Source organism: Cnephaeus nilssonii (genome assembly GCF_951640355.1).
Source record: "Cnephaeus nilssonii genome assembly, chromosome: 10".
Lineage (NCBI taxonomy): Eukaryota > Metazoa > Chordata > Mammalia > Chiroptera > Vespertilionidae > Cnephaeus > Cnephaeus nilssonii.
Genome location: NC_137081.1, coordinates 30,486,628 through 30,498,820, shown reverse-complemented (window position 1 = coordinate 30,498,820; position 12,193 = coordinate 30,486,628). Strand labels below are relative to the sequence as shown.

Here is a 12,193-nt window from a genome sequence, read left to right as displayed (position 1 = left end):
AAGCACTGGCCGAGTAGCTCAGTTCATTTCAGCGTCATCCCAAAACGCCAAGGTTGCAGGTCTGATTCCTGGTCAGGGCACATAAAAGGAGCAACCAATGAATGCATAAATACGTGGACCAACAAATTGATGTTTTTTGTTTCTCTCTTTCTCTCTCTAAAATCAATTAAAAATCTATATATGACCAGCAATTATGTAAAGTACTCTAGTTCTTTTTCAGGCTACTGTCAATGTAATTGAATTATCCATCCAATACTGAAAAAGTATACACAGAATTATTTAAGAGATTAGTATATTAAAAATATTTATGTTGGTCTATATTAACAAATCATGGTGCAACCAAAAAAATCACACTTTATAGCACAGGAAAGTTTGTTAAAGCAAATTACCTGAGTATTCTTAAACTGCAACATAAGCTAACGCGAGCTTTTACAACACCTTTCAGAAGCCACCAGCGTGAACAAGGCGAAGCCACGTGCTGCCAGGACTGAGGCTCAGAGGCTGTCACTTACCTGGAAGAGCTCTTTAAAGGACGGGTGCACCATAGGGTTCGGAACAAACGGCAGCGCATAGAAAGGGAGGAACTCTGTGGTCTGGCTCAGCGCTGCCCCTTTGCTCTCCAGGTAGGTTTTGAAATAAGAAATCCTTTCATCCAATTCCTCTTTGTCCTACGAGGAAGGGAAGATGCTCGCTTGAGGTCCCCTGCTTGACACCAGCCCGCCCAGCCCACTGTCCACCCCAACATCTCTCTCCAAACTTGGCGCCGGCAGCCTCCCCAGCCGCCTGGCAAGTGCGCTGTCTCCAGTCATTCTGACAGCGCCCGCAATTTCACCCCTTCATGAAACTGTCAGGAACATCAGAGAACAGACATATGTTCAATATACTGCCTTTTACTTTATTACCATTTTCTCACATCCTTACGATTCATCATAAACATCGTTTTAATGGCAGGACAAAACCTCATCTTATGGGTCTGTCACAATTCCCCATTATTAGATATGTACACAGTTTCCACATCCCCGAGATCATAAATATTTGTGTGCATTTCCATGATTCCCTTAGGAGAGATTTCAAAAGGTGAGTAGTTTTTTGAAACAAGTGTCCACATCACACTCCTTTCCTTCATTATGGTAACTGAGCCCTGATCTTGCCTGCTGCACTAATTCCACACGAAATCCAAGGCAAGTCCTTCCCAGGGTTTCCATCTCCTCCTGCGCCTCCAGCCTTGAATTTGGCATTTTCCTTCCAAGACACCCTGGCCTCACCAGTTACCCCCCTCACAGCCTGTTCTAATCAAAGCATCTCACTGCACCTACGTTGTAATCACCTTGTAACAACCAGAGGTAAAAAATATATCATGTTTATTTATTTTTTTAATCTTATATCAATGGGAAAATTAGAAAACAGAAATAAACACAAAGAAAATGAGAATCTCCCATGATGGTACCCACATGAGTGCTACCTTGAGGACAGCCTTCCAAGAATGGCTACTACAATGTTCTGTAGGGCTGCTCCCGCCATCACTGACCCCTCCGTTGGCCCCTCTGGCAGTCCAATCATTTAACCCAGGTCCTCAGGGCGGCAGGCAGTGCGTGGACAAGCCACTAACCAAGTGCACGTGGTCCGAGGTCAGCGCGGCCCTGCTCCCTTCCCCGGGCTCTGCACTGGGAGGCTCACCCGCCCCGGCAGCCTCGAAGCCCTCTCCTCTCTGCAGGTCTGCAGCCCCGCCTGGGGAAGGCTTCGGAAGCTGAACTCAACTTATCACTCAAGGAACGCACAGGCATACCATTTTTCTACTGTTAATGCTTAAACTTCTCTTCTAACATATATATATGGTCTAACAGGGGTCCTCAAACTTTTTAAACGGGGCCAGTTCACTGTCCCTCAGACCGTTGGAGGGCCGGACTATAGTTTTAAAAAAACTATGAACAAATTCCTATGCACACTGCACATATCTTATTTTGAAGTAAAAAAACAAAACGGCAAAAACATCCGCATGAGGTCCGCAGGCCGTAGTTTGAGGATGCCTGGTCTAATATGTGGTCTACATATGTGTTCTTAGACATACATGCATATGTTTGCTGAGTTTTCAAAAACTTGAGGTATTCAGGAAAACAATGTAGCTTTCATTACAGAAACTGTTAACTCTCTATGTAAATTAGAAAATAAACTGCTGCCCTGGCCAGTGTGTGGCTCAGTGGTTAGAGTGTCAGCCCATGCACTGAAGGATCATGGGTTTGATTTCTGATCAAGGACACATACCTGGGTTGCAGGTTCAATCCCCAGCCTGGGTTGGGGCACGTATGGGAGGAAACCATCGATGTGTCTCTCTCATATAAATGTGTCTCTCTCCCTCTCCTTCCCTCCCTCTTCCTCCTTCCCTTCCGCTCGCTCTAAAAAAAAATAAAATAAAAAATCAATGGAAAAAATCCTCTGGTGAGGATTAACAAAAAAAAAAAAAAGAAGAAGAAGAAGAAAAGAAACTACTGGGAATGAGGTAGAAAATTATTCATCAGGACACAAGACACCTACCCCTCAGCACTATGATAAAGCGGCCATAAACTAAATTAATGCTCATTAGGGAACATAACAGCTACCATTCTCCCTTAACACACTACTCGGACCAACTGCATCCCAAGGGGAACGTACAGGCCTCCGCACGGAGCGTTTCAGAAGATAGATGGCAAAATGGATGTGAAGGTAGAACTCCAACTTCTGGGCAAAGGAGTCACCATCTCGGATGGAGCTGGGAATGTGCTCTTCCCACAGATCGAAGAACACTTTCTGGGCTCCGTTGTCAAACGCAGCAATGAGGTCCTTCTGTGGAGAAGACATCAGACTGAAGCCCAATCATAGGGTGTCCTTTCTTCCAACACCCAAAATTCTCACAGCCCTCCCAATACCTCAGACACCCCAGGACTCCAGGTTTCAGTGTGAGGAAAGCAAGTCTCCTTTTCAAAGGTAAGGGGCAGAAAACTGAGACCCAGGGGCTTCAAGCTCCGTAGCTGAGATTCCTGCAGACCCACCCTGGTTTCGCACCCCTTTGCAGTATCCAATCTGGGCTTTATAAGGACCCGACCTGACATTTAAGGCCTCTGAGATGGAAGGATTCAGGCAGAGGCCAAAGACCTGTGGCCAGAGAACTCACAGGCACATAAATACAGTGAAGTTGCCCAACAGATGAACCGAGGCCAGACTGAGAGCCCAGGCAGGCCTCAGCGGAACACTCCTCCTGCATCCGGAGCTTGCTGGCAGCACAGTGCCAAGTCCCGGGGCGCAGGAGCTCACACACTGACCCCGTCGAACCCAGGCCTGGGCGGCACTGCTATCTGCCCTGTTGCTAGAAGCATGTGGCGCAGCAGGAAGCAGCCACCCACACAGAGACTGGGCACTCCAGGTACAGACTCAGGCTGGAGATGGAGGAAGGAGCCAGGCCGGTCCCATTCCAACCTCAGAGCTGGAGCCTGACTGTGCAGGGCACAGACAGCTTCCCAACTCGCCACCCAAGGAGAAAGGAGGTGGCGATTAGCACGGCACCTGCCTCACCAGAGGAATGATCGCAAATACGTGCTGCACAGGCTTTCGGAGTTAGGTGCAAGGCAGAACCGAGAGACCTTCCTAACAGTCCCAGTCAGTATGGCAGCAGCTCAGTGGCCAGGTGCCTGAGGCCCGGAGGGGCACTGGGCAGAGGGCACAGCCCCACCTGGAACTCGGCGGGCCTCTTCGACCATGCCCCATGCCAGGCCATGGAGTCAGGGACCAGGAGCAGACAGGCAGTAGGCAGTGGCTGTGGCCTAACTTCCAGCTACTCAGTGGGCCTCTCAAAACAAGTCTCCAAATTTTCTTGGAAATGGGTGCATTGAAACAAATAAATCAATTGAAATAATAAAATCATGCGAAGCTGAAATGTGCTGCTCAGGAAGCAGTATATTCTCGCCACTGGATGTAGTCAAGGTGAACTTACCTAGAAAGTTATGAATGGTATGGAGACATCAAATAATGGTTGAAACAAGGGACTTTAAGGTTCTTTCTACCCCTCAGGTCTGCCCTTCGCAACCCACTCGTATTCACAGAGCGGCTCCGGCCTTCCTGGACAGGACGCTGCCCTGTCCGTGTGCCCTGCTCCCTCCTCCAGCCTCCCCAAGCTAGAGCGCAAGCACCGTGAGGGCAAGGGTTTTGCTTTGTTTTCTTCACCACTGTGTCCCTGGCACGTGGAATTAACAACCTCAGACTCCTCAGGATGAACATCATTTGTCTCAGTTTCTAAGCATTGCAAGGTTTCCTCTTTTATTCTTCCCAAGAAATGTATGTGAAAGATCTTATGTCACCACCCGCTTCCCAGGAAGGGTACAGAGATGTGAAGATGACACTACTAATTCATCCACTGACACCTGAGAAGTCTGAAAGTCACTCTGACCAGGTCCCCCGAAGAGATTCCAACATGCTCAAACAGCAGCATTCTTTACAAATTGGGAGCATTTTGATTATCAACAGAAATTTAAAAAAAGTAAAATGTTACCTGGATTATCGATGATTTGGAATCCCTTAAAGAGCTACCTGCTGTTTTAGGTAATGCTTTTCCCTTCATTTTGCATTCTTTTGAAAATGTTTTCAAGGTGTCTTCAAATTCAGCAAAATCTAAATACTATAAAAGAGACCACAAATGTACATATAGTTCTCTGTTTTAACATCAATGTAACTGCCTTTGATGTAACTGCACTAGTTCAATATTATCACCAATTTCTTTTTTAAAAATATATATTTTATTGATTTTTTACAGAGAGGAAGGGAGATGGATAGAGTTAGAAACATCGATCAGCTGCCTCCTGCACACCCCCCACTGGGATGTGCCCACAACCAAGGTACATGCCCTTGACCGGAATCGAACCTGGGACCCTTCAGTCCGCAGGCCAACGCTCTATCCACTGAGCCAAACCAGTTAGGGCATTATCACCAATTTCTAATGGGGTTAAGGGACTGTCATTTTGGGGAGAATTTGGGATCCAGCTTAGAATTTACTTATCCATATATACACTAAAAGCCTACAAAGACGGTAACATAGAAAATGCTTCTTTACAGAAAATAAGTTGGCTTTCAGGAGGAAAATGTGAGCTCCATGATTCATTATAATTATTAATAGGAAATAAATCATGTTTGCAGCCGTTGGAAAAAGTAAGTGATGGGCAGACGGCCTGATGGCTCTGGGTCAGGTAGGTCTCTGGGGATTTGTTACTTGAAACAGAGGGATGAGAAATAATGCCTGTCCCTAAGAGAAGTCACGAGAAGATGGGCCGTGCCATCAGCGGCCCTCGGGCAGAGCACTGCTGATCCTGACGCCCAGCCCGGCATCCCGCACCATAGCTCCGCTGCTGCTCGTGACCCTCCGCCCGCCTCCCACGTTGTCAGTCACACCTTTCTGTTTCCACCTCTCCTAACCGTGACTCTGTCCCCAGGCCTGTCCACAGCCCTCTGCTGTGTTAATAATTTATTCATGCATTGATAACCTAAAGAACCTTATTAAGTTCTCCGTTCTTAAAAAGCTCTCATATTGATTTGAGTATTGACAGTTTTTGTCCTGCTGCTTCTTTCTCTTTTAGACATGCATGCATTTAGATAGCTTGCCGTTCACATATATGACTTTGTAGGCTCTGAATTTTTTATGTTGAAATAGTTTTATTATTAAAGTATCTACAGATGCCGTAACCGGTTTGGCTCAGTGGATAGAGCGTCGGCCTGCGGACTGAAGGATCCCAGGTTCGATTCTGGTCAAGGGCATGTACCTTGGTTGCAGGCACATCCCCAGTGGGGGGTGGGTGCAGGAGGCAGCTGATCAATGTTTCTCTCTCATCGATGTTTCTAACTCTCTATCCCTCTCCCTTCCTCTCTGTAAAAAAATCAATAAAATATATCTTTTTAAAAAAAAAATAAAGTATCTACAGGTACTGAAAAAAAAAGAATTTATTCATAACCATGCCAACAAATCCCAAAGCTGCGTCTCCAGGTGGATGCCTCGTCCTTGCTCCACTGCCGCACCTCTCGATGCCTAGTGGACAGTTGGATCACACAGTAAAGCAGTAGCGACCGTTTCTTTAACAGCAACTATGTGCCAGCCCCACACTAAAAGCAGCAGAGGACACCAGAAAGCATAAGGCGTGGGTCCTACCCTTCAAAAGCTATCCGCGTGGACACCGAAATGTCCATCAATAGGCACCAGGTAAGGAGTTATGATGCAGCCACTCAGTGAAGTGCTCTACAGCAAACTCATTAGTCAACAGAGCCAAATATCAACAGTACAATGATTGAAATTTCTTTTGAGAGCCAAATTTTTTAAACTTAAACTTCTTCTAATGCCACTTCTTCAAAGTAGACTCACCCAGGCCGTGGTATTTTGTGGAAGAGCCACACTCAAGGGGCCAAAGAGCCGCATGTGGCTCACAAGCCGCAGTTTGCCGACCACGGCTCTACAGCATTAAAAACGGTGAGGACCACAGGGAGATGTGCAGGCTATGTTACTGTTGACGGACGAATGACAAGGTACATGAACAATGTGCATGGGACCATCCCATTTTGTAAAACAAATTACAGGCCTGTGAATATATTTTGAGTATTTATAGAAAAAAGTCTGGAAAGATAATACTCTAAATCATTAGCCATGGTCACTGCAGGAGCGGAGCAGGGAAATTCAATGTTTATACTTTCAGGCTGTTTGAATCTGTTACCATAACTATGTGTTGCTTTTATAATTTTCTTTAAAAGAATTCTAAAAAGCAGCTTTAAGATTTCAGTTAAGTTAGTTATGAAAACAAAATGTAAACACAGGGAAAATTGTGTCATGGAAAATAGATAACTGGGGTGTAATGACAGAAGAGACAGGGCAAGGCACTATAGAACCTGCCGCATTGTAAATGCAAGCTTTACAAGTTTTCGCAGTCTTTTTCCATAATATAACATACCTACCTCTTTCACTAGTCCAAGCAATTCGGATTCATGAGCCAGGATATCCCCCATATTGAAAGGTTACTGTTAATTCTCACAGCAGAAATCTCTACAAAGCAAAAATATTAAACAAAAGCTTTCATTCTAACCATCTGTGAAATCACAAAAAGGTAGCTGTGATGTGCAGGATAATGGTCCCCAAAGATGTCCATATCTTTATCCCAGGAAGCTGTCAATATGTCATATTACAAGGCAAAAGAAATTAAGGCTTCTGATGACATTAAAGTTGCCAAACATGACCTTAAAATAGGGAGAGTAGCCCTGGCCGGTTTGGCTCAGTGGATAGAGTGTTGGCCTGCGGACTCAAGGGTCCCAGGTTCGATTCTGGTCAAGGGCATGTACCTTGGTTGCGGGCACATCCCAAGTAGGGGGTGTGCAGGAAGCAGCTGATCGATATTTCTAACTCTCTCTCCCTCTCCCTTCTTTTCTGTAAAAAATCAATAAAATATATTTTAAAAAATAAATAAATAAAATAAAATAGGGAGAGTATTCCCCAGCCAGGTGGCTTAGCTGGTTGGTGCTTTGTCAGTACACCAAAAGGTTGCAGTTTCGATTCCTAGTCAGGGCACATACCTAGGTTGCAGGTTTGACCCCTCAGGGTACCTACTGGAGGCAACTGATCACTGTTTCTCACGTCAATGTCTGTCTGTCTGTCTCTCTCTCTCTCTCTCTCTCTCTCTCTCTCTCTCTCTCATCAATAAAAACATATCCTCAGGTGAAAATTTAAAAAATTATTTTAAAAAACAGGAAGAGTAGCCTGGATTATCAGGTAGGTCCAGTGTAAGCACAGGGGTCCTTCCAAGGGAAAGAGGGAAACAAGAGGGTCGGTGCTAAAGACTCAACCAGCCATTTGCCGGCCTTATAAGTGGAGGAGGGGCCAGGAGCCACGGAATGCAGGAAGCTTCTAGAAGCTGGAAAAGGCAAGGAAGAGATTCTCCTCTGGAGTGTCCAGAAGGAAACAAGCCCTACAAACATCTTGATTTTAGTCCAGTGAGACCTATTTCAGACTTCCGACCTCCAGAAATGTAAGATAATAAACCTGTGTCGTTTGAAGCCATTGTGTTTATGGTATTTATTACAACAGCACTAGGAAATGGGATCGCTAAAGTCAAAAGTAATTTCTTTCTTCTATGTAATTAGTAACAGTAATTCTTTCTACACTTAAAATGAATGTGGACAAGGACTAGAGTAAATGAGAAAGTCAAAGATTGCTGGTGAGACTGTGGAAGACTAGTTTTCTTATTTAGTTTTCTAATGTGCTATCATGTGGTATGCAATTCAATAGTCAAAACCACAAAGTGTATTTAGAACAGAATAGAATTTAATGATAAGGTCAATTCATTAAGGAAGGAATTAGAATTAATCTGATGTAAATGAACACAGTCACTAATCCCTCCCTCTGCTCCCAAGTAAAAATATTAAACATTGACAAAAAGTCTGCACAATTTTCAGTTTTCTCCACCTTCCGTGTCTGAGTTAGGTTAATCAGAGTGAGGTTTTCCCAGAAGGCAGGGGAAAGCGAAAACAAGCATAACAGTGATGGAGCATTGAAGCTAAGAAGTGGGGAGGTAGGTACATAAGGGAGCTGTAAGCCAGAGAAAAGGTAATGGGGCCAAAGACCTGCTTAAGAGGCACTTAAAGTGAGCTTTAAAGAGAGAGGGTGGTGGTCAGAGAGGGGGATGGGTGCTTGAAATAAAAATTTTGGAGGTGGTGCATGACCACACCGTGGGTGGATGAGGACGATGGAGGGAAAGGTGCCTAACAGTAAGGAGGATGGAGAAACTTGTGTGGCCAGGATGTTGAAATAAAAATGAGGTTGAGGCCCTGGCCAGTGTGGCTCAGTTGGGTGAGCATCATCCCAAGTATTGAAAGGTTGCCAGTTTGATTCCTGGTCAGAGCTTGATCCCTGGTAGGGGAGTCAAGGCAGCCTATTGATGTTTTGCTCTCACCTCTCTCTCTCTCTCTCTCTCTCTCTCTCTCTCTCTCTCTCTCTCTCTTTCTCTCTCTCTCTCTCTCTCATAAATAAACAAATGAATGAATAAGTAAAATGAGGATGAGGAGGTGGAGAAACAGGCAGTGAGCCAGGAGCTACCGTCTTCAAGGAAAACAACTGTGCCTCTGATAGGTGACTGCCTCAAGCACTTTGGTGGCAAAGTGGTAAAGCCCATGGCATATGGGGGTGGTGGTCTGGAAGTTGAGGAGCAGAGAGAACCTGGGCCCCACCTGCCGCCTCCAGGCCTGCCAGATTCATAAGGTGTGAGGAGAAAGACAGCTCCTGTTTGAGGACCACCCACCCCACCCCTCCAGCCTTTCTCTGGACCCGCCCTTTTCCCAACTCCCTTCTACCGCTGCCCCATGTTAGGCCCAGCCAATAGTGAACTCCCAGTCATTGTCCCATACAGCCTGCTCTTTCTAAGCCCTCTCATTGATGAACTCGCCCCACCTCATAGGCAAACTCAACTCATCACACTAACTTCATCCAGACTTGACCTCCTTTAGGAAGTCTTTCATGAACCCCTCCCCTTCCTTCCCCATCAACGCTCTCTCCTCTGGGGTGCCTCAGTACCCTACATCTATTTCTACATCACCCTGTTTACTAAGGCAGGAAGCTCTAATTTAATTTTTGTATCTCCAGAACCTAGCAGAGTGCCTCATAGGTATGATAGGCACCCAAGATGTTTGACGGATAAATGAAGCCCAAGCAGAGGGAACGGCATTTTTGAAGATCCCAGAACAAGAAAACTTTGTTATTTTTTGAGAACTCAAGTTCCTTCCTCCCTCGGGGCCTTCGCACATATTGTTCTCCCTGCCTAACACTTGCCCCATCTCCTGGTTCACCTGGCAAACCTCTCTACTTAATAAATACTTAATAAGCAATAAACACGTCCTCAGAGAAGCAATTTGTGAGCATCATTCAAATAGGATTCTGTTGTGATTTTTCTATCAGTGAAGGTGAGCCACTCACTATTGGGTCTTCTATTACTCTGACATCCTTAGGAATTACAGATTTTTCTCTAAACCTTTATATCACAATAGGTTCATTTATTGAGGATTTAATGTATGCCAGACAGTGTGCCAAAAGCACATGTAAATTAAAGTTACATTTAATTTTCACAATACACCTGACAGGGCAATATGATTTATATTCTCCTTTTACAGGTGAGGCAACAGAAACTCAGGGAGGTTGCGGTGCTCCCAATAACTCAGCTAGTAAGTGGGAAAGGGGGAATTTAAATCCAGACCAACGTTAACCACTGCACAGCATTATCCAAGGTTCGCACCACCTGAGTCCGAATCACCTGGGATGCTTGTGCAAATGGAGGTTCCCAGCACCACCCTGATCTCACTGAACATCACGGGCAGGCACGACGCCCCAAATTGTTTTAAACAAGCTCTCCGGGTGATCGTTATGCACATTCAAGCTTGAGAGCCACTGCTCTACTTCATGCAGAAACTAGAGAAAACTTGTTCACTTTGGAGGGTTGCGGTGGCAGCTTCTGAATGCCTATACAATAAACAGGGTTCGTGACGAAGGGTAAGACTGTGGGGTGTGTCTGGAAGAAGAATTTGCACAGCAAGCATCCTGTTTTTGCTTAGAGTGAATGAAATCTGGACTTCACCGGGGTGCCTGGGAAGGGTGGTTAGATGATGGAGATAACGGAGGGGGTGAATCTAGAAGTCCCAGGCCACCCGCTCGCACCGCCACTAACTATCTGAGGGGACCCCCGCCAAGGGTGGCCCCACTGCAGCCAACATCAGGGACTACTGGCGGGAAGCAGCTGGGCCTGTCCTCGGCCCGCGCCGCAGAGAGAGCCCGGACCGCAGAGAGAAGGGGAGGCAGCTACAGCGGCTGCCGAGCTGGCACATCGGGATTTCTCTCTGGGGCGAGGGCTCAGCAGCACCGCGGCCCTCGGGTCCCACCGCGGCTCCTCCCTCCCGGGGCGGCGGGCTCGGGGGTGGCCCGGCCCCATCGGGGACGTGCTTACCTGGGGCTCTGCCGCGGGGACCCGCGCCCACCCCGCCCGGCCGCCAACTCTCCAGCCGTCGCCCCGGCAACCGCCGCCGCCTGCTCAGCGTCACGTGGGGGAGGTGCAGCCAATCACGGGCGCGGTGGGCGCGGAGCATACTGGGAGGAAAAGCGGGAGCTTTGGGAATTCTGGAGGCAAACTTTCCCGGGGCGGAAGTAAAGCGAAGTTGCCCGCTGGGGGTCGCCCGCTGCGGGTCCGTGTCTCGGGTTCTACCCTCCGCCACTGCCGTTCGTTCGTTCCTTTCCACCAGCGGGGCCCTGGCTTTGTTCCCAGCTCTGGGGATGAGCCCCCACAGGCTCAAGCTCCAGCCTCAGGAGCTAGTTGCATCACAGGAAAAACGAAACCCGCAAGAGAAGATTCACTGCACAGTGTTCGCGGGAAAAGATGGGATTCGTTATTTTTCATTTTACTGGAGTGACCCAGGACCACCTTAGAACATGTCTCCCAAGATCTGCTTAAAGCTCCAGGCACAAGGGTTCCATTCCACTTCAGCAGTTTCCAGGGATTTTTGGAAAAACCTTCCCCACCCCTCCCCCACACGAAATTTGTTTTTTAGAAATAAAACTGGAGCCCTGGCCGCGTGGCTCAGTTGGTTGGAGTATTGTCCTGTACACCAGAAGGTTGCAGGTTCGATGGTCTGTAAGAGAAGCAACCAATCCATGTTTCTCTCTAACATCGATGTCCCCCCCCCCCACCCCCTCTAAAGTCAATAAAAAAAAATCCTCTGGTGAGGATAAATATATATATATAATAAACTGGAATGCAAATCTTATCTCTCCTTGTACATGGTGCTCTTGAACTGAAGTTGCCCAACTCTGGCTGGAGGCTGGGAGGTGGCTAGAGATGGAGAAATCCTTCTATTCCAGACATTGAGGCTGTGTGGTGGTGCCTCCGTCTTCCCATCTCCATGCTTCCATCTCCATGCATCCAAGCGGGTGGAGACAGGGAAGAGGGCATGGTGAAGGTAGGGGAGCCTGCCTTTGGAGAAGCCCTAAGATAGTCTGTGGCCACCATCTGCCCAGCCACCAGTCTCCCCAGCCCCCGCTTCCCTGTGCTCTTTTGAGATTGTCTTCAAAGAAAAGCTGTGTTTAGCAGGAAATGACATCCTCTTCAGGTAATATGTATTGAAAATCATCTTCCTGTTCATAGTAATACAAATTAAATTGATT

At 46.9% G+C, this 12,193-nt stretch overlaps 1 protein-coding gene across 2 annotated transcripts in view; it reads right to left on the bottom strand.

Annotated features, from left to right (window-relative positions):
• Positions 1 to 11,077, bottom strand: part of ARMC9 (armadillo repeat containing 9) — a 109,138-nt gene extending 98,061 nt beyond the window's left edge. For both annotated transcript variants that reach the window (XM_079781956.1, XM_079781957.1), the window contains exons 1-5: positions 10,983 to 11,077; positions 6,958 to 7,045; positions 4,520 to 4,645; positions 2,650 to 2,820; positions 513 to 668 (exon numbers count right to left, since the gene is read on the bottom strand). In XM_079781956.1, the coding sequence (XP_079638082.1) occupies positions 513 to 668; positions 2,650 to 2,820; positions 4,520 to 4,645; positions 6,958 to 7,008 (504 nt within the window). In that variant the 5' untranslated portion in view covers positions 7,009 to 7,045; positions 10,983 to 11,077. The remainder of the gene's footprint in view (positions 1 to 512; positions 669 to 2,649; positions 2,821 to 4,519; positions 4,646 to 6,957; positions 7,046 to 10,982) is intronic.
• Between the last annotated feature and the right edge of the window lie 1,116 nt (positions 11,078 to 12,193).